The sequence below is a fragment of the Euwallacea fornicatus genome, chromosome 16, assembly GCF_040115645.1.
Source record: "Euwallacea fornicatus isolate EFF26 chromosome 16, ASM4011564v1, whole genome shotgun sequence".
In the NCBI taxonomy this organism is placed as follows: Eukaryota; Metazoa; Arthropoda; class Insecta; order Coleoptera; family Curculionidae; genus Euwallacea; species Euwallacea fornicatus.
In genome coordinates this window covers 708,614-736,206 of record NC_089556.1, presented here as the reverse complement: position 1 = coordinate 736,206, position 27,593 = coordinate 708,614, and the positions used below count along the sequence as shown (strand labels likewise).

Below are 27,593 nucleotides of genomic sequence, written 5' to 3'. Positions count from 1 at the left end.
AACCGTCGCAAATATTGAGCCTCACAACAGAGAAACATGTGAGAGTAAGGCACAAGCATAGCCGCTTCGAGAGCCTAATTCCCCCCGAATGGAAAAGCTTTTCGTCGATTATATTAAAGCTTCCGACACGGAGTCCATCACCTTAAAATAATTAATATCGACTCATTTAAAAATAAATTATCTGGCTACATCACTTCAGTTCCGTCTCTACCTCGAAACGTCAATGAATGCCATATTGAGACATGAAAAGCAACCCTCAAGTAAGCAATATCCCAGGATTGCACTTTATTGTTAACAATTACACTTGGGTTGATTGCCCCTATGCAGCAAAAGTTTTCCTTCATCTACCACATGTCCATCTGGCTCTCCATTAAAGACAGACCTGGCTTTAACGGACACCACCTTGGCGCCGACCGGGAAGTTTTCCCGGATGTAGATGGGCCCGTAGACCACGTGATCCCAAACGGGTGGATTGTTGGCCCGATCGACCACGTCGATCTGAACCTCCACAGATCGGGAGAGGGGCGGGAACCCTTTGTCCTTCGCAGTGGCCTCGAGACGGTACGACTCGCGCTGATGAGTAATGAAAGAGAGCAGAGCCGGACTTGGCGTTAGTTGCGAGGAATTAAGGGCGACAGGTGGTAAAATTAAAATATATTTTTGAGAGCGATCTTCTATCACCCATCGGCGACTACTTAAAAAGAAAATGGATCGTTTGTTCTATGAATGCCAGGTTAATTGATGGTAACCCAATATTCAATCACTCTACCTGGCTGCTCGGCCATTTTGGCATTAGAACGCACTTTATAAGGTGAACGCGCTCACCCCATAAAGCACGTTCTAAGCTCGAGGAGGAACAACCCCGACACCCGGCTGGACGTCATACAAACCTGGCCTTGACCGACGTGACCACAGTACCCACTGTGACATTTTCTTTAATGTGGATGGGGCTTAAGGTGTCTCTGTCCCAGAGCGGCGGCTTGTTGTTGCGGTCGACCACGTCAAGCTCGATGTCGACGTCGGCGTAAGTGGGTGGTTTTCCCCGATCGTATGCGCGCACGCGCAATCTGTACCTGTCTCTCTGCGAGAGTGAAATAGACAAACGGCACGGTCATGATCAGGTGAGGGATACAACCAAATATAATTACGTTGTTTTTGGTAATAACGTAAATTGAAATGACATTAATGTGTCGCGATCTTTGGGATTGTTAATTTATATCGAATTCGTACATCGAAAAAGTGCCCACCAACTACGTCAATCTGAGGCGTTACGAAATATTACAATAAAACAAAGACATTGGAAGAAATCGGGCATTTTGTAGGTCCCGGTGCTCACTTTTTGAATGTCTGAATTCGCAATTGGATTCTCATAAGCATAAAAGTCTTTACACAATTCCATTGGTGAAAGGTTTCGATATTTATGACATTTTCGAAAAAATCACAGTGCACAGTTATCTTTCCACCTATGAGAATCGGAGTCGACAGTTACCACTAATGAAGTTGCACTACAACTGTCATTTTAACGCTGACCAATGAAGATGCATCAACATTGGACGTAACTACTCCCAAAGATAGGGACCCATTAAAGATGAAATGAATATAAATAATAGAAATAAATTCGATAATAATTAGTTAACAAATTAGTAATCTAAACTCAATCACACAACTAAACTTAAACATAAATGGATATGATGAGGCCGACATACTTTTCATCTTGGTGAATTGACTGTGTTTTGGTTTTAACCGTTGAATAAAACATGAGTTATTCAATAAAAATTTACATTTCTTCATATAACAACTAACTAGTTGAGAAAATATGTATACAAAGAGTCCCGTTCAAAATTTGAAAGCCCTATCTTCTTCTTACTGTACAAAAATTCAGGGAAATTCTGAAATATGTATGTCAATAATAGTTTCAAGGGGTAAGAATAGACATTAAATAAACACTCCGGTGACAACAAACAGCACACATTTCGCCCTCATAAAATTCAGCTTTCCACAAATTTATTGCAGATTATCTATAAGGAAGAACTCACTTTTAGAAAACAACATAATACGTGTATAACTATGTTTGCGAGACGAAATAATTGAATCCCTGATGAATACTCATTTCATTTGAATTGAAAAATCAACAAGTAAAATTATAGATATAAAAAACTTTCATATTTTTTTCTTGAATAACACACCCGATTTCCATTAAAAGTAAACGTTCGGAAATGCACATTAGGAAATATTCTTGTAGAACCAATATTTCACTATGGAAATTTGAATAGAAGTATTTAAATAGTCAACTTAGGTTATTTAAACATTCTGAAAGGAGCAGTCGTTCCTCTGGTCATAGTTTGTGTGATCACAGTTACTGAATGTAGAAATAAATGTTTGCACTCCCTAGCGTCCATAAACCAGTACGCGATTGACTAAATGGAAAAGAAAGCCCATAGAGTTGCCGACAAGATTCCTAGATCATAATTTTTCTTCTTTGAAAGCACCGAAAATCGATCTTCTGTAAATAACTTTTGGCGAGCTTTCAAGATTTTGATCAATCAGGCAGTTCAAGTTACCACATGTTATATCTACAAACTGCTAGGTACCTCTAACATCACATGATTCAACCAGATTTTCACTAATAACACATTTATTTTCGATCAATTCTCGATGTCAGAGAAAACTGTGAAATGATTACTAGGAAAAACTCAAATGACTTGATCAAATGTCGTATGAGGAAATTATAACGTGTTTATAAATGTGATTCTCCACCTAGGATTTTTCCCCGGGTGGATAAATACTTTTCGCCCTTGAAAATATTATTTAAATTTTTCGAAATTTTCCTGAAATATTTTTACAATAAGGATGTGCTAGGAATTTGAAATAAACACGCCGTTGAAGAATTTCATATCAGCACAATATCCCTGTACACACTTCATAAGTGAGCTGCCTGACATTGTTTGAGCAGTGTAGGTTTGGATTTGCATGGTTTCAAATACACGAAATACTTGTACAACAATGCGTTAAAAAGTCTGGCATAGTGTCATTCTGCAAAAGTGCCTTAATACATCTAAACAGTTATCTTGAAACTGTGAATAGTTACGAAAACTCGCGTGGTAAATACAACCCCAAAATATTAGTTTCGTTTAGAACACAATTTGATTTTACTACTTATTTGAATGATGCAGCTCCTATTGATTAAGTCAGAAAAATAAAAACTGTGTTAGGCAAAATTATCACAAATTGCCTGACATTATCACGCGCACTTTACCTGCTGGGATCATCAACAAAACTTCAATTATTATTATGTGTCATATCCACTTGAGCTTTCTGCATGTTGATTGGCTTGCAAACTAACCTTATCCGAAGTGAAGCACCCTGAGAGTCATCTACAACATACTCAAATCTGCATCAAATTTCTTAAACTAATGTAGTTTTACAAATAAACCAAAACATAAAGTGCACTATTTCTTCATTTTAAAGAACTCATTTTAACTAAGCTCAGATGAAACAAAACAAATAAATCAAACTCGATAACATGAGATTAGGTAGATCGTTATTCACCGATTCACCAAAACACAGCCTTTATTGAACATTGATGATTCTTTCACCATAACTAAGCATGATACTAATACGTATCTAGCCCTCTTGGTTCTTACAAGAATTACTTACTGGGTAACATCCCTGTATTCCATTGGTCGGTGGTATATTTTAAGTGAACAACGAAAAATGTGCAGTTAAATTAAGAAATAAAGAAATCATATAATATTGTAAGACTATGTATTTTACGCCGATCACTAAAATTATTTCGAAACAGGCAACTATGTAGAAAGATTGAGATGTGAATTTCCATGTCGCCTCGCGATTCATCAGGATAAAATAATATTCCAGAAATTAAGGATGTACAGACTCAACATCCTCAATTATTTTCAAAGTTATTTAGAATGACTTTACACCACAAGATTAAAAATGTTATGTATTTCGTAACAAAGGGGGTGTACAAAGAGATTCATCGCAAGTGATTTATGTTTGGTGATTTTTGTAAAGTGAAACAAGGCATTTGGTCGAAATTAGTTCACCATCAGTTCATACACATTACAATACTTATTTGAGCCAATTCGGTGGTTTTTTTTATTTAAATTTTTATCCCCATTGGTTCGCCCCAAATGCAAGGTGGTTCCCTCGAAAATTTTAATTAAGGGGGGTGTTTTTTCCTGGCGATTCGATCCTACTTGTCCACAAAAAAGATAAATACATTTTTTCTATTATTATTTTTTTGCTAATCCAATTTCAATTTTAAAAGCCGTAATAAAAGTCAGAAATATGAAAAAAATCAATAGATATCTACATATTATCTAGAGATGGGATACCTTACTATTAACCTCTACAATCCTGCAAGTATAATCGAAGAAAGATAGCAAAGAATGATATTTAACTGTGAAATGTGGATCAATGTCAACATAATACTCAATTTCATTCTTTATATATTCGTAATATTCAATTGCAACCAATGAAATGGGCATAAAGCAGATTTTCTTGCAAATACTTCTGTTCCATTGAACATGGAGCACGTAAAATCATACGAAATAAATCAAGAGCTTGGGCAAAAATGGTGAGTATCCAATTAACTTGCATGCGACATTGATCTTTTGAATACTATTTTTGATGTTTAGCACCATCTGATCATAATAATTTTCCTCGCAGAATCTGCAACAGTTTCATGTTACATCTAAGGATATTTTGCTTGGTGGCTCTATCAATTCGCTATTTGCTACGTTTTTCTCGGAGAATTCAACCAGTTTTCAGAAACTCTACATTGAAAAATGCACTTTTTTGCCTCAAAATAGCCATCTACATAAGATTTCTTGATGTATTTAGAAATTAATGTTGTATAATACGTAATAAATGTATTTTTTTGTCTTATAAAATAAGATCTGGAACTAGGACTAGATATGATTTGGAATTTCTCTAACGACGCATTAACTATTGACAGTATTGTTAAATGAATTAGAATGCCTTTTCACGTCTGAAAATAAGTAAAAAGTACACGACGTTAAACTGAATTTTATGTGCACATCAAAAACCCCCAACAATGCATTAAAAGTTATAAAACGATTGATGGCAAAATGGTGGAAATTATGGGAAGAAAAGTGTACTGGTCATAATTAAAAATCGTAGATTTTTCCAACACTTCTGAAATATGCCACGTTAATATAACTAAGGATGTTGTTCTGTTTCGATGATCCATTGAGGACTGTTTCTGAACCTAAGGACACGGCGTAAACGCACATAGAATAATATAACCAAAACAACCAAATTAGTAAGCAGGCAAACCGCATGCAAAGACAGGAGAAACAAAAACTTGAGGGTAAGTCGGGAGCAAGGACGTGCATCAAAAAGTTTTCCACGTTAAACGACTATCAAAAACCGGTTAGACGTTTAATTTTCGATCTTTCTCGATTCAATGCAGTTTTAATCGCCGCCCCATACACAATTCAAAAATGTCACAATGTTAAAGGAAGCACCGTGGACAGAGAAATAACTCTCTAATTTAAAGTCCAATGACAAAAAACAAAGTTATTTCAAGTACAAGTGACAGCTCCCTTTAAGACAGAAGGAGTACACCAATGCGAGGTGTTCAAAAATCGTTCCTCCCACTGTCCAAGCTTGTCTTAAATATAAAAATACAAGTCCAGTCGTAGCACCTGTAAAAATCTCTCTCAAAAATCACAAAAATCACACAGTCAAAAACGGGGTACCTGGGCCATTCATATGGTTTTAATCTCACAGCTCACAGTCACAAAATTTACTGCTTAATTGAAAAATAGTACTTATTTCGAAAATGTCTGAGCTGCAAGATTAAAAGCTCGTTTTATATTGGCCAGGTGAATTTCAAAAAATCACAGTGGCGGCCAAAAATTGTAGGTAGTACCTGGCAATACAAAACAAAAATGGACAGCGCTCCTTGCTACGCCAAAAAAATATAGAATGGGGTAAGTTAGTTGAGTTTTGGAAGGAAACAGCTCAAATTAAATAGTATATTTTTTTAAAAACATCAAATATATATTTTTTTCCTTCCAATGTTCAACCCGACGAAAAATCAAAAAACAAAAGAGGTATAGAGAAAAAATTCATCAGAAAGTCTCTAATACGTTGTAACTGTATGCAAGGTGTGCCGTACAAACGAACTCATCGAATAAAAGTTCAAAAAGAGAACGGTGCAATTGACCAGAAACCTCCGATGGGAGATGATCTGGATAATTTGGCAACTTAAAGATAAGGTGCGCTGTAAAATTATTAACTAAAAAGCTTCTAAAGAACATTCCATGTTGAACCATATTCGTAGTTCCAATTTGTTTCATATTTCAAAGGTCAAACAACATTTCATTACACCACCAACCTCTTAAAAAGATTGAACAAACTTCTAAGTTTTTCTCATTTCAAATCTCTTTTCTAGATGAAAGGCAACCGAGGCAGTTTCCAATTTGTTTACGGGGGTGTGGTGTTGCTTAAACTTTTCTGTACCATTCATGAAACAAAACTCGAAAATGGAATGAACTTTAAATTGGTATGTCCACTCGTACCTATCAGTTTCCGGACATTGTCATGTATTTTAGGCCCCCTACAGATTTTTTCCTGAAACTCGCACTCACACACTCACTCACTCTGTAATATAATTAACTTCTCGTTAGTTATTTTAGGACATAAGAACGTTAATAACGTTACTACAAAGCTAGGACTGACCACAGCAGATGTCAATGCTAAAACTGCAAAAAATTGTTAGTTATCATAATGTTACTATAAACAATTAAACCGGTTTTATATGACAAAACTGCTGAAAATTTATTGAAGGAATGATATTGCGTTAATTGCGACACTTTATGGAGAGAATTTTGAAATATTCCTATTAAAAAAATATTTTTTTCATCTCGAAATCATCAAAAAGAAATATGAGTTTCTCTCGTTTATATGCAAAATAATAGGATATAGCTGAACTGCCTTTTTCTGAAATTTTTCTTTACTTTATGTTCAGCTACGTTCAAAAGCTTAACATCTTCAAATTATCAAATGGCTAAACATACTTATCAGTTTTAATGCATTCAATAATTTAGAATCTTTTAAGCTTTGCAATAATTGTAAATGGGCTCATTTTAGGGATCTTATAATACTTACGTCCAAGGGCTTCCTGAGGACAATCCAGCCGCTCTCCGGCTGGATTTCAAAGTAATCCAAGTCGGCTGGATTCGAGCCAGCATTCAGGGTGTAGACAATAGCTCCATTGTTGTCAGCGTCTTCGTCTGATGCTGAGACTCGGAGGATGTTGGTTCCTATGCTGGCGTCTTGTTTCACATTTTCAACGTATTTCTAAAAAACATTAAATGGGTGTATATTTTCTCCTACACATTTAGGAAGTAACATATCTAAGAAACGAATAAGAATAATTAGTTTAGGCAGTAATTTGGAGCTCTGCATCGGTCGCTGAAATAAAAAAAAAAACTAAAAAGCTTGGGAAAATCCGTCTCCGCCTGTTATTTTCTCCGTGCTTCTTTGCAAAATACCACAATTATTTGATTTTTTCTATCTGAATTACACACAGTAAGTCGAAAGTGTTCCCCGTAGATTACAAAAATCACCATTAATTCGGCATAATAGTGGAAATCTAAATGAATCTCTTAAAAAAAAATCGAAAGTAATATCTCAAAAACTGTCGGAGTTTTAGACAAAACTTTAAATAATAAGACAAACCTTCAGATCTTTTGGACATTAAAATGAATCGGAAATATTTGTATATAACGAATATGAGAATAAAATAGTCAACTAGATTGAGGGCAGAGTAGAGAACCACCCTGTATAAACAAAAGTGAGTATTTGGATATGAATACCAGGATGAGTTTTAATTAAAAATATAAATTTTAACAAGCATCTAGTACCTAGCTATTGTACAAAACTGTTCAGAACTTAAACGATACTTCTAAATTTTGCAAAATTATACCCCGTATGCATTTGACCATGTTCGCAATCACAAGCCTGACGACATAAAAATAAAAGAGTTAATATTAACCTAGAATTTCCTTCCAAAAATTGCATTAATACTTAATGATCTATTATAATTGGTGCCCCGGTAAAGAGTGTTCGGGTAAACAGTGAACTCTCCTGCAAGACAACTTTTTCAATAAATTCATATAAATTTTACAAAGCGACATGAAATCAATACCCGTTGGGATTGTTTTTAAATTCGAATGAGAATGTTAAGTATTCACATGGTATCAAAATGACGAATATTGGATCATCGATACTACTAAATTACATTTTTTAATTTCGCGTTATTCGAATGCGAAATTCTACCATTTAAAATTACAGAATTATGCTCATGCAGATCTAAATTCCATTAATCTTTTAATTAAATTTTTTTAATTATATTGATGCTTGTTCGGGAACATTAATCGACCTATTATTAAACAATATACTATTAGTGAGCAACCGAATTAACCCGAACTCAGAATGTTTAGCCGATTCTACATTAACCTGACTCAAACTCCAATTTCAAATATTTTACCTATTATCGAATTATTTTCAATTAGTTTTGGAGATTTCGCATTATCTCGAATGTGCATTGATTTAGCGATATTGCATCAATTTGAAATGACTGGATCAATTGCCATTTATTTTTCTATGAACCCGGCAATGTTGATATTTGCAACTTTAATGATATCGATTTTTCCGAATTTTGACATCATTTAAATACGAAATTTATTTGCATTCGATGCTATAGATTAGGCCCCTCGTTTGACATGTATCGACTAAAATATTCATGAAAAATTAATCTGTTTGCTGTAATATTTGTTCGTCACAGGGCGTTTTTTCTTGGTGGTGAGTATTGGGGAAAAATATCTACGTTTATTAAGTCCTATTACTCATACGGTTAAAAAAACTTTTAAAATGAAGGGACTGGAGCATCCAGTATATTAACTCACATCAATTTCGTTCACGTCCAGGTGAATAAAAAAGATAGCTGGTTTTGAATTGCAGAAATGACCTGTAGCAGACATCAACTAAAATTGAAAGGGTCTTGCAAGAGGAAGACATAGCACGAATTTGTGTAACCGTTCCTAAATAAACTTTTATCTGTCGACGTTGAGCACTAGATGGCCTCAATGGAGTGGTATAATTTTCATCATTTAATATATATTTAAAACACCACAAATGCAGACATAAACCATAATTTCAAATATTGAACAAATTTCTGCTAGAGGAAAATCTCTGATTTCAGAAACCGAATATAAAAGCATTTGGTGCCTGCACTCTCGAGACGGTTTTTCACGAGATATTCAATTACCGTTCAAACCGAAGAAATACACAGTCTAAAGGTATAAAACAATAAGCACTCTCGCATTTACATAGAGACCGTATATTTCATGCTAAATGGCGCAGATATAAGAGATATTTAATGCCAGTTAGTAATATTACGCTTTTATACATACTAGCAACGCGCCAGAGAAATAAAAAGATCTTTATTCACGATAAGCTGCAGTAGTTTCAGGCACATTTAATAGTCATGGACCAAAATTTAGAATTTTTTTGTCGCTTCTGCAATGAATTGGAGCTTTATTCACCTGTCTGTCAAATAAGGGCGGATTGTCGTTCACATCCGTAATTTCCACGGTGAAGGAGCATACTCCCTCCAAACTTGGCTCCCCTTGATCTGTAGCTTTAACAGTAACCGATACGAATTTGCCATCATCCCCTTCTCTGTCGAAAACTTTGTTGGTAGAAACTTCTCCAGTTTCCTCATTTACAGTAAACTTAGTGCCCTTCTGGTTAGGCTGCTGCACTATGGAGTACTTTACTTGACCGTTTACGCCTTTGTCCTCGTCAGTTGCGTGAACCTAAAGATTCATTGAAAAACAATTTTGAATACAATTTTGTCACACTGACCTTAATTACGGGAGAACCGTTCGGAGCCCCTTCTTCGACCTTAGGATAATAAGTTCCGCAATCCTTGAAGATGGGTTTGTTATCGTTTACGTCCGTGATAAAAACAACGACAACCGCAGTGCTCGTGTGAATGGTCAAGTCTCCATTAACGCAACAAGCTCCGTCATCCATTGCAGTCACATTCAACTCATACTTATCACGATCCAAGGAAATCGGCTTGGAATGCAGACGTATAACTCCTGTTATTTCTTCGATGACGAATTGGCCTGAAGTTGTTCCGCCACCTAAGATAAAATTTATTCGATCTTTATTATAAAAGTAATTTTAAGTTTAAGGAAGATTTTTCATATATATCTAAAATCTTACCCACAAAACCAAATCGAACATTATCACCGTCCTTATCAGAAGCCACCACAGTTGTCACCAAAGTATTCGGACCTGCGTTTTCGTCTACATTGGGCGTGTAGACTTGCTGGGAAAACTTAGGTTCTTCATCGTTCTTGTTTTTCGTATAAACTCGAACCTGCGATTCATACATAAAAAATTAACTTTAAAAAATTGGAAAGATCAAAATTAGGTGTTGGAGTATTCTGTTTTCATGCCTCCAGCCCATTTTTTTTCCAATTCTGGTCTTACCGTGGCTGTTCCAGTTTTCGGTGGTTCTCCTTTATCCTTGGCAGTCACAACAAACTCATAGTAAGCATTATTGTTGTCAGCATCAAGTTGCTTATTGTTGCTAATAATACCGCTTGGATCGACGCTGAAATGATCGTCTGACACCAAATACTCGATTTCAGCATTAGTGCCCGAGTCGGAGTCCATTGCTTTTACTTTCAGGATAGATGTGCCTACACAAAGCAATAAGAAAGTTCACCGATTAACCTATGACTAAGAAGGAATTTTAAGATTTTGCAATAAAGAAGTTAAGGCTTACCAGGAGGAATATCTTCGTCAACGTTATGAGCTTGGTAGTCAGGAAGTTCAAATTTCGGGGCATTGTCGTTCACGTCAGTCACCCTAATGGTTAGCTGCAAATGATGATTTAATGTAGGAATTTCCTTAATAGTCTCGAAAATTAAAATTAAGATGAAAAATAAGTATTTGTCCAATAAAAAGGTGAAGTAAATATTAATCGATTGAAAAGTTGAAAGAATTGATACTCTTTAACTCTACTTATCTATGCCGAGTCCTTGGCTATTTATCCATCCTATCCTTAATTACTGATCCATTTTAAAGGAATTATCGTGAACTTGGGTGGAGACATTGTTTTAGAACTATCTACTATATCCCTAATTTAAGTTGGAATTACTTTTCTTTTCAAATGAATTAATACCTTTTAGAGCTATTTATCGACCACCCCAGAGCCGTCACTAATACGGAATCCTTAATTATTTATCGATTCGAAAGGAGTTGTCCTTAATTTGGGTAGAGATATTGTTAAAAGAGCAATTTCTCCATGTTGATATTATTTAGATTTCAATGGAACCTGATACTCTGCTTATGGATTCTGAAAGAATCCCTAATGTCTAAATTTAAACTAATGAATATCCCCAAAACGCGAGAGAGTCAAGAATGGCAATGAAAGTTTACTTACAGAAAATAATCAGAAGAAGAAATAGCATTATTAATAAAGATTACATAAAAAAATAAAAGAATTGAGAGGATAAATAAAGCGCTCCAAAGATTAGGGTAAATAAGCCACATTTTCGAAAAAAAAACGCAGTAAATCTTCAAAAGGTAAATATTGAGTTTTCTTATTAAAGAATAGAAAATGTTATGCACTTCAATACATATATTTTATCTGAGGATTTGACCAAACCTTCGCCTGAAACTTTTAAGTAATATGAAAATCATTAGGTGGTTTATCTATCTTCTTCCTTCAAACGCCTTAAATCATCATCAGCCAATAAGTTAATTCAATAATTTGGTCATCATTTGATCATCAAACGAAAGCACCGAATAAAGTTTTATTCAAATACATCCTGTGTGTTATCTTACTGAATGTTTCAAACCTTATCAGAGGTAGTAAGTAGATCTCAATGTGCATAGTTCTGCAGGTATGAAACACATTGGTGAAATCGCCAAAATTGGTTGTATCTCTAAATGAACGACTTACTATTTACTTAATATGTGTACCATCGTGGTTGTTACCTACTTTGTTCAATCAAGACTCTTACAAATTTGAGCCACTTCCCTGTATTAAGGATTTTTCCATTTCGAGAAGCTAAACAATAAAACGTGAGAAATGGGAGCTATAAATATAGATCTATCATACTCAGCACTTTGTTAGCGTAGTTTTACGGGGGTGAATACAGATAGAAACAGCGATGTGTCGCTTCTGAAATATAGTTCAGATTTATCGCTGAAAACAAGAAAATAACAAGCTCGCGAAAAACTTATACATCTTATAAACTTCTGTACAAAGAGTAGATACTTTCTTCCAATTTGTCTGTTCAGTTTAAAATATTACCGAACATAAAGATGAAGTTAAGATGCTGAAAGCGACTGCTTTATATGTGGCCTTACCTCAACTGTGGTCGAAAATCCTCCAGAATCCTCTGTAGCAGTAACTATTAATGAATAAACGTGAGGTTGTCTGAGGTCCTCAAAATCTAGCTCTTTGGCCAGCTTAACAATCCCTGACGTAGGACCGATATTAAAGGTGCCAGCACCTTGTCCTGCAGCCTTCAACGTGTACCGAATTTCACGATCCGCAAACGATTTTGCTTTAACTGAAATAATACTGAAAAAAACACATATGAATTTCTTATCACCTTTTTAAGTGTTTATTAAGTTCAATTTGTTTAATGCGATCTTGATTAGAAACTCCAGTTAAAAGTTTCTCAAGTAATTAGACTGTAATAACTAATAACAACTAGGCTCAGCACTGCAATCCCCATCGAGCTGAGTTTAAAGGGGTTGCTAATGATTTTAGTTGTTGAATGCAAAAAATGGTTCAAAGTTCTAAATATAGGCCCAGATGTTCAAAGGCATAACTTAAAATGCACGAACGGACAGGTGTGTTCTTGACGTTTTAATTATCCGCTCAAGCTAAATGGATTCATTAGTTGTGAAAACGTTCAGATTTTTTTTTTCGAATTAGAGATACACAAAGGAAGTTGATGAAACGTAGTTACTCGTAAATTCTGTGTTTAAAAAAGGCAAACTAAAGTTATTAGTCAAGTGAAGCACAAACAATTTGTCAGTTCCAACACCTTACTCTGAGCCAACAAAACTAATACTCTCCACACCCAAAAAGAATAACACTCTTTTAAAAGCCTTAATAGACTCACTCTGAATCTTTCTTCTGATTTTCGGGAATTTCAGCCTCATAACTTTGCATGTAGAACTGCGGAGCCCTTTTACCACCAACTATGGACAGACGTTCCTCAGGTGTGCTCTGGTAGCGTCGATCGTCCAATCTGCCATTCTGGTCTTCAGCTTTTACGTACAAGACGTACTCCATGTCCAGTTGAAACAAATCCGTACCTCGAGTGCGGACAACTCCAGATCTAAAACAAATATCTTTACCACTCCTAACAATTACTGTAAAAAAATTATTTTCTCTCGCCATTGGTACACGTAAATAAAGTTTTTGACATTTTAAACAGCTTTATGGAAAACCACGACTTTGCTTACTTTGACAGAAACCCATCCCTTTTTAACAGTTTCACCCTTTTGAGTTCATCAGCAGGACTTTGGTTTCCGTCGAAGCAATCAAAAGCATCGCAATCATACACGCAGTTTGAATGGCATGTGAATGAACTGAATAATCACGTCTCATATTTCCACAACTAAAGGAGATATCAAAGCCTCGTTTGAATTTCCTTACAGAGTATATAAATAATTCTTGATTCTCTTTTCCTTCAAATATCCATTGCTACATTTTCAGTACAATAAGCACATATTTGATAAGACTCAACCATCCCCATGTTTATCTTTAAAAAGCCAAATCGAAAGCTCAAGACGTACCTCCTTTCAGTTTCTCGAGCTTCTTTATAGCAAATCGTAGGAAATTAATTTTCAGCTCTCGTGGTGTAACACAAATACTTTAACACGAGACCGATAAATCTCTCTTACCTTTCGTCGACCTCAAATCGTCCTCCCGTTCGGTCTCTGACAATAAAATAGTGGATATTGTGATCCGTGTCCGGATCTCTGGCCTGCAGGGTGAACACGGGGGTGTTAGGGGGCGCATTCAATTGTACCACCGCCTGCATAGGCAGGGGCCTGTTGATAAAGTAAGGCGGCTCGTCGTTAACATCCCGGACGTGGATTATAACCCTCTGATTGTCAGTATCTGGAAATTGATCATTGTTGCAAAAAAAGCCTGCTAAAGTGGATTTCTGGTCTAAAAGCAAAATCCTCGACCAAGTCTGATTGGCGCTGAGACTTATTCAAAACCTTAAAACAGACAACTGGGATTTCCGGGCCTTTATACCATAGCTTTATTTTGTGAGGGTCAAAAGGTGGGTTCGAATTAGTTAAATAGGAACTGAAATCGCAACAAAGGCCATAGGGAATAAAAAGGTTTTATAATACACCACGTGGCAAGATTTAAATTATGAGGTGCTTTATTTTGATTGGGGGGTGCCAGGTAGGAAGGGCTTTTTATTGAGGGGGTAAATTTATATGAGTACATTTAACGTCAAGATTACAGACGGTTAGCTATTAGAAATGTTTTATTTTGGACGTTCAACGAAGCAAGGAAAGAACACAGGTTACATATTATGCTACAAAACCATAAAGTACTTACATTTTAGTCCTGCGAGAAATAGCAGCAATGAAAAATTAAAAAAATCCACATTAGTTTCAAGATATTTCTTTGTTTGGAATATTAATATCCCAATAAAATAAAGCGAAAATAAATTTATTTATAGAACAAACTGTTAAAAAATTCTTTCGTTAAAAAATGTTGTTTTCGCATAACACTCGCATACCTCATTGATCGCAAATTTCCCCCCCATTGTTGGCATATCAAACTTTAAAAAGCAAACGAAGAAAGCCTCATCCCTTCATCAAACTCCAATAAATTTCCCAAACTTTGACTAAAGTGCCAATATCTGGCTCCATAGAGCTGATGAAACGAAAACATACGTACAATTCTGTTTACCAAGTCCTTCCACGTAAAATTTGTCTGAAAACTTTAGAAGTTAATTTCGGCAGGTCTCTTCGGTTTATAAGTTTTTCAGGGACTTCTGCGAGGAACGATTTTCTTTTATTTGTCATGAGATTAAAGTTCTGGGTAGCACCACTGCGCTTTTCCTTGGGAATATGGGAAAGTTTATATCTCAAATGGCTTACATGCTACACAAGCCCGCATTTTTATTATGGAGTGGACGAAGATAAGGGTGGAATTTCCATTATGGGTCAGTATAGCTAAGGAGCGGATTTTTTAGTAGTTTCATTGTGTTTCGTGTGTAGGGTTATCGATTCCAAATCCAAAGGTCAAATGGAATAAACGAAAAAATAGTCATCGCAAATAAGGTAACTCATCCAGACACAATTTTTCTGAAAGAACGTCTATGGTACATATTGTACATAACACCTACAGGGTAGTGTAATTTTTCTGGGGTCATAAGCCTCCATTTATCACCGCAAGTTTTGTATAATACGCCACTGAACGTGAAATTTGGTAAATTCGATTAGCCGCAATGATTTGCACAGATTCAGAAACACATTTTGTCAGAAACAGCGCGCTCAAGAAAATCTAGCCCATTACCGGTTTCGTGCTTTTTGGTGCCCATTAGACAGCCGTAGGCAAACAGCCTCATGTAAGACATCTTTGGAACAAGAAAACCAAATTAACAAGCCGAAGAGCTGATATGGATATGGTCGTACACAATAATACCTCCTACCAGCATTAAATTACACCATGTTGCTCCGTAATTTATTAAAAATATCATTTAATAACACCCAGTTCGTTCCTTAATGACCAGGCCATTTCGGACAGTGTAACGAGAACATTTAAGGCCGTTTAAATGGATATACACTAATTCGAGAACACCCTGTATAGCAATACTACGTTACGTTGGTTATTAAATATAAGGAGACGTGGTACAAATGGAGATAAATGATATTTGTTTGAAAGCAGTGTACTGCATACGAGCAGTGTTGAGCTCCGTGCACTCAAGCTCATCTTTCTAATGAAGGTATGCAAAACGGTGTAAGATACACAATCAGGTCTAAAGTTCAAATTCATTTTAAAATTGTATTGGTAAGAAATTGCAAATATGGACAAAAATCGGTGAAAGGATTCGTCAACATTTAAGTCTAATCGATACTGGAAAAAATTTCCAAAAACGATGCGATTAAAGGAAAGAGTGATGATTCGTATCAAAGACAAATTAAGTGGGTAAAGTATCATTGTGACGCGTTCCCTAAATCAAGAAAGTAATGCGCCTTTCCTCAATTGCTTTTTAGTAGCAAACTAATGCCGAAAATGTAAATGAGACAGACCGACGACAATATAGGGCTCAGAGAGTTATCTGGATGACAAATGATATAAACTCTGTTAATTTGGTGAATACATAAGTGTGAAAACGTTTTAGACCGAAATTTACCCCTCAAGATGCAAATGAAATCGAACTATTAGCATATTATTTTGGGACAGATAGAGCATTTTACCCTCCTTAGCCTTTTCATTTCTCAGTAATCCTTGTCAGGCTTTGAAACTAAACTGGCAAAAATTGACAAATTAAAAGTAGATACAAAGATTATGGGCAGAGAAACTTTAGCGGAATTTTTAAAAGCTCTTCGTGTATAAGCTGGAGCTAAGTGTCATTTTCTACTTTCTTGGCTATAAAAGTTTTGTCGTTTAAAGTAATATTCTGAACACAGGCGTTAGGAATTGCCATCATTTGTTAAACCTGGAAACGGAGGACATTATCGACGTTTCCTATTTATTTTGAGTGCACTCATTAAATATAATCGACCCTTTGTTTTCTCATCTGTTGAATTAAGCGATAAGATAGTAAATCTTGGAGAAAACTGCGAATGACAGAGAAGAGGGTTCAAATCGCAAACCCGGCATTATTCAATCTTGGCGTATAGAGCTTGAACTGATTTCTAATTAATCCAGTTATATGAAATCAACATTAAAGTAACAATTTTACATCTCTGTATGATCGATGCATCATATTTTTGGTCCCAATAGCCCGTAGATGTACGTACTTGCTGAAATGTATGCATATACGGATCTTAAAACCCACCATCTTATGCATTTGAAGATTAACTTCCCGACATCTACATGAAATTATGTTAAATGTCTGACAGTTCTGAGGGGAAGTTTTAAGAACTTAATGGAATTTTCTATGCTTGCTTGGAACGTAAATTATGAGCTTTCTAAATTTAATCTACTAAGTAAGCTTTTCGAGATTTTTAAGTAATATGTACAAATGGACAGATGATGGAATAAGTGCTTTTTAAGGCAGAAAATAAAAAAAATACTTATTAGCAAGAATTAGTAATTTCCCATAGATGATGGTCCCTGCCAGGGAGATTTCCTTTGAACGAACTTGAATTGCAATAAAATCCAAATTACTTAAACTATGTTTAGCGCGTCGCAATGAAATAAAGTATGTAAGCATCAAAAACCCTTTTTTTTGCATAATATTAAATACATCCCATTAACTTACTGAATTAGCTCAATTATTGTGTCAGAATATTCATTTACTAGACGCCATTCAATAATTTATAGTAAATTTACAAGCTTGTAAAGGCCTAATGGAGCAAATAACGAGCAGACATATTGAACCTATAAATTTTAAAATATTCTAGAAAGAGCACTATAATGGCTTTACAGAAATAAGCCACGTAAATGCCCCGTTTTTCCTCGGATACTCCATTAAAGCCGGACTCTCCTTGTTTCGTTATTGCGCTGTCACGCCGCATTATCAAAGAAAAGACTGGAAAAATAATGGTGTAAAACCCTTTACTTAGCCAATCTATGTAAGTGTCAATTTCCATTCTCGTTAGATCAGATCAATTTGAAAGCCAAACTCGGGAACTGCACCGGTCAAGAACTCGCATCCAACCGACAACTCTGTAGAAGGGATCAAATCCAAACAGCAAGGACGGGTTAATATAAAATTTTCTTTTCTTCATACCAAATTCAATACAAAATGTCGAATTTTTTATAACTAGAAAGTTATTTCACGTCTTCGTCCAACCGTGTTCTCTGAATAATGTTTAACGCCAACCGGTCTGATTACGTAACAGCTCACGACTAACCGGCAATCCGGTAAAGCGCGACCCAGTTGAAGGTGTCACGCTGCATGCTGTCAGTTTGCATTCTCTTCGTATACTGCCTCGACATGCAGATACAGGGTGATTCGCAACGCAACCGACACAGAACAGGTGCTTTTAGAGGACCTCCAAACATCTCATTTTTTTATATGAAGTTTTTCTGATGCCTGTGGTTGCTGAGGTATTGGTTTCAGAAGGTGAATAAAAAACTTGAAAAAGTTGGGAATTTCAGAAAAGCCTTAACTTGGAATAACAATGTTTGGAAAATGTTTATACTTTATTGACATTTTTATTTGCTAAAAATTTGAAGTGGGCGAAAGCTCAATAAGAGGTAGATTAAGGGTGGGTCATCCTTAAAAGTTACGAATTTTTTTACCTTAATCTAACATGCAATTAAGGTTTAACAATGTGACAGTAAATTGAGTTCTACATCTTTTTGCACTCTTACACATTTTTCAAGAAATCGGTCGTTTTTGAAGGACAAATATTTTTTGATCGAAAACGATCGAATCGTGCTAAATGAAATTATGTACCTCACAAACTATGAAATATCACGATATATCAGCACTACAAGACTAGCACTACAGTTGGGGCTCCAGTTGCTACTTCTTCTCCGAGCTCAAAGAAACGTCAGAGCTTCTCTCTGAGAGTCATTTCCTGAGTAGCTTTTTCCTGACCATTGAAGAATACAAAGTGGCGCTTTGATGGAAAAGGGACGAACAAACAGAAGTCGAATCTGCCAAGTGAGCTATAAACGATATTAAGACACGATGGATGTGCTAAGTCGTGGGACAAACAATTTTAGGGCCGCTCGCGATAAATCAAATCTATTCTACACTTCCAATTACATTAAATCACCTTCAAACATTGAAAGTGGGAATCCGGAACATTTCCTATGACAGAAAGATAAAGAATTTCATTATCAAACTCCGGAATTGAAAAAATTATTTCTTAATTTTTCAAGTTTCCCTTATCTGAAGTTTTAAAAGTTAAAGACGGGAATTTGATTGTCTCAGCAGGTCGGGCGCGCTAAGCAAACGTAATTGGAAAATTAAAGTTGGAGGACGAAGGAATTATTGATTCCCTTCGGACAGACGTTGAAAAAGGGCGATAAAATCGGCTTGAAAAGGTTTCGCTGACATTTCATTCTTTTGTGCTTTTTCTCAATCACGATTGCAGTAGAAATTAGGGTGAGAAGGTCTTTGTCCGGAAAATTTTATTTCAATTAATATTCCAATAAAAGAAGGCTTTAAATTAGCGCGATTTCAAAACTTGTGTAGGTACTCTAAAATTCTCCGATTCCACAAATCGGATCGAATTTATTCATGAAAAGAACGAGGGGGCAAATTTTTAGCTAAAAGAGTCCCCATGCTGAAAAAAAAAAGAAATTTCAACAGCCAAACAAGTTCGACGCGCATTTAAATTGAATCTGATGTTCGACAAGCATTTGGTCTATTTTCCAGTGATTTGGAAAAGTGGTGTTTGTACGTTCAAACTGATGGAACTTTTGTATAGACGACATTTGCGTAAGTGGTTTTCTTTTGGAGGCTTACATGCGGAATGGCAAACGGAAACGTTAAAAGCTAATGTAATTTTCCCTTATATTACACAAAAGTTGGGCGGAGGAAATTTAATGTCCTAATTAATCGGATATCAAAGTTTGAACGCAACATTTGTGGGCAGTCAACTTATGGGATTATTTTGATCCCAATTTCGGTCAGTTTGATGGGAACCTCCCGTTTATGTATATTGTATAGCAATAGAGTTAGTGGCGGCAGTTAAACGGGATTATCTCGTAGAGACGTGTTGGAATAAGAAACACCCCGTTTATAATGAGTTTATAACCACGCAAAGGTGAACGAAAATTTCGCGCATTGTCGGCGCCTTTAAACGGAAACTGCACAGAAAGAGATATCCATCACGATTGCAGGGCAAAGATAATAATAGATTCTCCGTGCCGATGGTTTGCAAATCGGACTTCCTTCTTGAGTTAGCATACTTCTTTGAAACTTCAACAGGCTGCTTCCTTCATAAGGCAATCTCCATCTGGAATCTTCGCAATTTAGTTCTGTAAGTACACACGAGGCCCTCGCAACTAATAAATAAAAGAGAAGAAAAGATGGTAAAGACATAAAAATACAGATCTAAAGATTTCTAGATTTGATTCGTCCGAATCAAGTCGGTTACCTTGACCCACACTTCTACGCCCCTGTACTGGAAACTCTGAAGTTTACGAAAATATCCTGGATCGATCAATAAATAAATAAAACCTCAAAATCCCGCAGAGTTTGAGTTTAATAGCCCTGCAGGCAGTCGACCGTTCGAACCAACAAAAGATTCGGACACGCTGTTCCAGGAAAATTGTTCTCCAACTGAATAACATTCCGTTTGCTGAAAATTTCTCTAACGCAATTTCGAAAGGGATTAGAGCGGCTGAAGGATTTCTCAAGTTTATTCGTGTATATAGGGCAGATTTGGAATTTTTCCAGGAACGGGATGCAGTGAAAAGTACTAGATTTGACCTGAAATCTATCGACAAAACCATCACATTTATCTAGCTTCCAAAGAAATGCATCTCTTTTCAGAGTTAACCTTAATTAATTTTTATTTGTCTGGGAGCCGGCTGCCAGTTTATTCCCCTTTTAACACTTATTAGAAGTAATTAAAGAAGTAATGAAAAACGGAGAATGGCTGGAGATTAGCTCTTTTAGCGTATTGACAAAGACTCTCGTTTAAATAGTGGTGAAAAATGCCCTGGTGCTGGAAGGTCCATGAACGAATTTAAAAAAACTCCTGGCAAAGGGCTTTGCAAAGTTCCTGAATGATCTAATATCTACCTGACCTGGATAAATTGCGCTACGGGGCAACTGCAATAATTCAAGGCGTGGTCGGATAATAAATTATTATTAAACGGCATTAATTATCAGTTAGTGTGTTCCGTAAAATTCAGGGTACACTCGGACATTAATTACCTTCCTAACAAAGGCAGAGCTGGTAAAATGGAGGGAAAGTTTTGGTTTGCGTCCAATTTGCAAAACATAGTGAAACTGTTATCAATTGTAACTTTGCAAATGTTCATTTGTATTTTAATTAGCGTGACATAGTACAAAACGGGGGTACGTTGTGATCAACTTCCGAATCAATTTAATGTGTTTTTGAAATGATAATGTAATATATAATTTCCATGAGGGGGGGAACATAAGGAACTAGATTGTTGCTGTAGGTCCTTGCCACGACACGTATAAGCAAACGTTCAAATTCCAACTCAAGAAACTTTGGATCAGATTTTGTGGACATGGGCGGAGCGGACAAGATGGACCGAGAAACAGGATAAAAATCCAACGCCGACGATACCAAACCCCAATTTCGCCGACAAACTTCCAGAAATTAGGAACGACCAGAAACTTGAGTTGAATTTTCGTTGGATGGCCGATACGTGGACACATGCCTGAGTTGCATGAATGTAACAAAAATCATAGGTGACTTCAGAACTGCCCGATGGAAATTCCTGTTTCCGTCTATTTCTTATCTTAGAGTTTATTCCATTTCGAAAGTGGCACCAGAGACGACATTTCTGCAGTATGTACATACTAATCAATACCAGACAGTTTTGATTCTCTGCGCCTCGTTTGTGCAGAGATTTGAATCCGTTTTCCTTTCTTGCTTATTTTGCTAGCGTATCATTTTTAGCTCGTTTTGTTCTGCACTGTCATCTCCTACACAATTTTTAAATCTAGACTAACTGCGTCATTTTTCAAAAGAGGCCTTAAAGTTGAAAAAATAGTACCACAATAAATTTTTCCTTATGAGTTCACCGACGTGCTTATTCGTTGACATTATTATCTTAGACGTCCATTGCGAGGCGGTGCTGGCATGAGCTGACCAGTATTAGTGACCCACATAACCAATTATACACCCTCCGGTTATTAAATTTACTTCTGAAGGGGTCTATGCAGGAACGTATTAAAATTTATGATTCTGCAAAAACACGGCGTAGCAGCTGCATAATCGCTTTCTGGTAGGGGTCAAAAAAGGGAAAATATCCCCTAAATATAGAAAATACCAAACAGTAAGGAACTGAAAATCCCTCCGATGTATTTGAAATATGTTTTGCGGTGGACGGGCACAAACCTCGCCGTTCGTGCAGACGAAAATTTCCATCGACTCAAACATTGCTTTAAATTTCCCCTTTCGCCATAATAGTCGTAATAAAGAAAACTAAATGTGTGGACTTTTCTTTTCAATAGATAAGCAAAGCGTGACGTTGTGTTACCCTTAGAGCCCAGAAATGTATTTTCTTTAAGCTTAAAATTCAAAAGGATAACAAAGCTTATTTGAGATCAACAAATGTTCAGTGAAATTGACTCTAATCAGAAACGCAACCCCAACTTGATTCCTTAACACAGGCTTGGTTAAACGCTTCCTCTACTAAGCAGATAATTAAAATTTATGACGTTAATTTATTAAAGTGCACAGGTCCAACTGGGACCGGTCCTAATTGCATTTGCCGGTAGCAGCCATTTTCCCAGGGACAATAGGAATTAACACGGCATGCACTCGGTGTCTGATGATGCGTTTTCTGCCCTCACTTTACAAACTTATACATAAAATAACAAATAGTTTTCATATTTGAACTGTCAAAGGATGTACCGATGTACACAGTAGGAGTAGAATATATACAGGATGTAACACATCTGCATGGGGATACGTCAAGGAGTTATAGTAATGTGTAAAATAACTTTTAAAAAATGTTAGTTGACCCATGGTCAAAAACGCATCATTTTCGATGCACAAGGCGGCAGAGTTTTACATTTTTTCTCATACTTTGCATTTTTCCCACACATGCCTCGAGTTAGATTTTTTGAATTTCGTCGTATTCCCCTTGAGACATTCACGTCGCTGACAACTAACGATTTTTTTACTCGGTTCTTTTGCATTCTTAATTTGCACCAACAGACACTTTTGCAAATTCTGGGAAAACGGTGAAAGGTTCGAAAACGTTGCAACAGACCAAAAAGCTAGAGAACTGAAGAAGGGATTTAAATTTGCTATCAGCATTCGTGCAAGATCTTCCGGAAAATAGTCAAAGCATAAAATAATGCATGAGCCAAAGAAACATAACATCGTTTATGTGGACAACAACAATTCTGACATTTTGTCACACATGATCTTAAAGGAAATACGAAATTTTACTCAAGGCAAACGTTACAAGAACGCAAAATATGAGAAAAAACGTGAAATTTTACCACCCCGTGTATGTCAAAAATGATACGTTCTTGGCAATGGCCCCATTAGCATCTTCTTTTTTGCCGAGTACTATCGCCACTTGAAGTATCTCCATGATGACACGTCGTACCTCGTGTAATAATGGCAGACCTAAATCATGGTGCATTATGATGTGGGCAAAAACCAAGTGTTTACTTTTCAATTTAACGGGTTTCGTGATTTCACTCAAATTCCGGAGAGTACTCCGATTCGATTCGTCAAATAGTGCGTAAACATCTGTTTTTATTTTTTTATCGTGACCCTGCAAAGATCCTTTTTCCTTTTTTTAAGCAACATTCCTCTGCACACAGGTGTTCTCTACATTTGAGCGTCTATGGTTCCAACCCGGACACCAAACTCAGAAAATTATTTACTTTCTTAATTAATCAGGATTCAGTTATAAACCTTCACAGCAACTCTCAGCCCTCTTCAAATAGTACATTTCCCCCATGCAGACGAAATTTCTGAGGTTCCACCCATGCAGCTGACTCGAGAAATAAATGAAAGTAATTTTCTATAAAAGGGGGAATATAAGACGGAGTGTTGTTGTTCTCATCCAAGCAGGAAATGTCTGAGATAGAGCAATTCTCCAGAAGCACAATTTCGTGAAATGTAGATATAACTGAGATGCGAAGACAGTTGGATACCTTAAATTTCGTTCATTGCAAAACTAATTTTCTCAAGTATCAGCAAAAACAATAAATCTTCACTTGCTGGGAGTTCGGCCATGTTATCGCATGTCCAAGAACTTCCCTCTCCCTCGACGGATAATTTATGATTCATCCTTATTGCAATATCAATCAATACAACTAGTAAAAGGGCAATATTCCCTGCAATATATTAACAATATTCCCCAGAGGAAATGAACTAGGGTGTATGTTTCGAATCTTCGGAGGGCCAACTTAAAGCTATGGCTTCTATCAAGTTTTGCAATATTGATGAGCTTTGAGACGTGCCAAGAAAAACTAACAGTTTTATGGAATGCATTTATAAGAAAAATCGATTAGATTGCAAAATATTTGCTTTAGTCGCATGCACCGAACAAATGAGCAGACAAATCCGAATTTAGAAGCGGAGGTCAATTTCCAATATCTCATCGTTAGTCCCTTTAGAAGCACCTGGTTAGAAGAATTGTCCCATTGTATGCATAGCGCACAATGCACATGGCATTGTGTACTTTGGTACTTTATGTAGCAAGTCATGGTATGTGACAGTGATGAACCCCAATCTGATTGGAAACTCTAAGGACCATATAGGAATAATGAATGTTTAGAGTCGCTCCACTATAAATAACGAGATAAATTAATGTTTCCTGTGAATTTTTTTAAATTTTCAATAACATACAATAATTATAAAACAAACTATGCCACGGCAGTTAACAATGAGTGAAGGTCGTGAGAAAATTAAAGAGTTTAGTAAAAAAATTAATTAGGTGAACACGCCGGACGGAAGTCATAGTTTGATGCTTCTAAAGGAAAATTACACTTTCTTTTAGGAATAGAGCCGCTGTGTGTAATATGATGCAAAAGATATCAGCCATAAAGTAATAACCTGAATCTTCCACGCCTTTTCTTTCCTCATTTTGTGCCGAAACTAAAACGATATCCAATAAAAAGGGGATTTAATATGCCGAAGATGTTTTATTCATCGAAGCAACTCCTCTGCCACCACGCAAACATCAAATTTATTTCCCAAAAAAATTGCAATGCCGTTTGGAGGATGATGCAGGCATATTAATTTTAAACGATTTTCTGAAAATGACTCATTGTGATGGTATTCCGGAACCAACGAGGAGCATTTTTCAGTGCCATGTGATATCATACATCAGCCCGTAATAAGACTATAAGCACGTGTTATACAATATCACTACGAGGCAAAAGGATAACAACGCGCTAAGTAGAGGTACCTAAGTATTCATGGCTCTACTTTTAAAGAGATACTTGGTTTTGGGTTACCCTTCTACCGTAATGCATGCTATTAGACTTATTCGCCAGAGGGAAATCGATATGGTGAGATACGTGTATGTTACAATCCATCTAGGAAGCCAAACGGGAAATTCTAAAGTTGGAAACCGTTGTTAGTGTTCTTTCACTGTTATGTATCAATTTACATTTAGACGTGTGTTTTAACTACTATTGCACATACCATGCATAAATTATCAACATGTTCATCCACTAAGAAATCCAGACAAAATCTTTGATGAAAAGAGCTTGTTGGATCATCCTAGAGAATCCCGAAAGGAAAAGTATATGAGATGGTTGTAGATTGAATTCAATGGTCCCCTTAAAGATCCTAAATCTCCAAATCGATTCGGGAAACAACTCGGGATTTTACACACTACAGGGGTTGAAAGGTGCCAGAAAAAAGTATGACCCCTCATGTTCATCATTCAGTTCAAGTCAAATTGACTATTCAGAGCATACTCCTACTCCCTAACTCCAAGAATCCCGGTTTCACATCGTTCACACATAATCCCAAAATTAAAGTAAATTTAATTGTTGTAAATCAGTATTGAGTGCTTCTACAAGGTATATGTTTATCCCATGAGGCACTCTACTAGCAGACCTATTCTGGTCTACTCTCATCTAGCCTAGAATAATTTAATTGCTTTCCAGGCTATATGGTAGATTGTTTGGAAACAGATTTCATACATATTTGGTTGTTTGTTGAATAAATAATGAAAGCTAATCGACAAGAGCACCATTAGTATGATTTTGTACGGTCAGCGAGGTTTGGAGGGGAATTTAACTTTAGGTTTGGCACGATACAATGAGATGAATAAAACTGTGTGAGTGTAACAATTAGTGTTCAATTATGTTGGACGTATGCGAAAATAATACGACTTAAAGGGCAGCTGAGGAGAATCCGTGTACGATCAGATCCTTTTTTTCGGGGGATTCTGTAGAAAATTGTTTTTCTTCAAAGGGTATCGAGCAAAAATTGCTTCCTCTGAGATTCGATCGATGTTTTACCTTCGCTTTACCTCGTTCGTTTCTATTTAAACCGTAGAGAGAAATATATAAACTAGAAGATTTGTTGATTTTGAATTCACGAGGCACTCTGCACGACTCTATTAAACAGAGGTTCATAAATATCTATATTTGTATCTCTATATTCTATCAAGTTGGGGCTGACTGTTATTTTTTTTGTTTTATTTTGTTCGGGAATAACACTACACACACAAATAGGAGCTGACGAAGCGCTGGAATTGTACCCTACTCTCGATTGAAACAATCTGACAATAACAGTCACCAAAAAATGTAATGACGCATCCCTCCCAGGGTGCCATTATAACAGAAATCCATATAAATATTTTACGTGGTTTCCTATATTTGAAAGAAGGAGCAGCTTTGAACGCAAGAAGTATTACACTCTAACAAACGCCACTTCAGCTAATCACAAATACTGGTAATAAGGTTGTAAAAAAAAAAATTAAATTTAACACAATAATCGAACACTTATTTCAAATAAAATGATAACGTGGCTGAATAAAAGCCCTTAGTAAAGGGTGAATGACGTTGTCAGTTAGATTTTCCTGAAAATAGCGTGCAATTCCGCCGCTCCAATAACCGTTATTTGTATCTGAGGCCTTATACCCACACAACATAAAAAAAAGATCCATAAAAATTTTTGACTTAACGAGAATAATGCTGTGCTAGTGTAAAGTTACATGCCCCTGTAGCTCATTTACGTAAGGCTTTTCGTGCTGAGGGCCACGTCTGCAAAGCACACTCACACTTTCCATATTATTCATACTATGCCTGAACCTTAACTTATTTTAAAATGCGGACAACCAGCTCCTGTTCCATCTCAAGAAGTCACTGAAATGACGGATCGTCCTGAGAATGTTATTGTATACGTTTGGAATTATCGCCTGGCTTACATAATGTAATTGAGTATGAAGTCATAAATTTTCTCAATACTAACTTGAAACATCAGAAGACTATATCCATTACTCATTTCTCGAGGAGCAACATTCAGATAACCCAGATTGACAAATGGCTTATGAAGAAAATTAAACGGTCTATCAAAAAACAAAGCAGGTGATAAATGTTCTTCATTTCTGTCATTTTAGAAGCATTTTGAGTGTATATTCCTAAGCAAATGTCACAGCCATCTCCTAATAGAGATCATAAAATGACGACTGAAATCAAATAACG

At 36.2% G+C, this 27,593-nt stretch overlaps 1 protein-coding gene across 10 annotated transcripts in view; it reads right to left on the bottom strand.

Moving 5' to 3' along the window:
- CadN (Cadherin-N) overlaps positions 1 to 27,593 on the bottom strand; it is a 267,563-nt gene that overhangs the window by 219,953 nt on the left and 20,017 nt on the right. For 6 of the 10 annotated variants that reach the window (XM_066291539.1, XM_066291535.1, XM_066291540.1 and 3 more), the window contains exons 4-13: positions 14,002 to 14,221; positions 13,215 to 13,433; positions 12,448 to 12,664; positions 10,856 to 10,949; positions 10,558 to 10,769; positions 10,288 to 10,444; positions 9,922 to 10,205; positions 9,600 to 9,872; positions 7,159 to 7,350; positions 383 to 573 (exon numbers count right to left, since the gene is read on the bottom strand). In XM_066291539.1, coding sequence (XP_066147636.1) covers positions 383 to 573; positions 7,159 to 7,350; positions 9,600 to 9,872; positions 9,922 to 10,205; positions 10,288 to 10,444; positions 10,558 to 10,769; positions 10,856 to 10,949; positions 12,448 to 12,664; positions 13,215 to 13,433; positions 14,002 to 14,221 — 2,059 coding nt within the window. Of the gene's footprint in view, positions 1 to 382; positions 574 to 890; positions 1,082 to 7,158; positions 7,351 to 9,599; positions 9,873 to 9,921; positions 10,206 to 10,287; positions 10,445 to 10,557; positions 10,770 to 10,855; positions 10,950 to 12,447; positions 12,665 to 13,214; positions 13,434 to 14,001; positions 14,222 to 27,593 lie in introns of all 10 variants that reach the window. The other 4 variants (XM_066291536.1, XM_066291532.1, XM_066291537.1 and 1 more) reach the window with 1 other exon arrangement.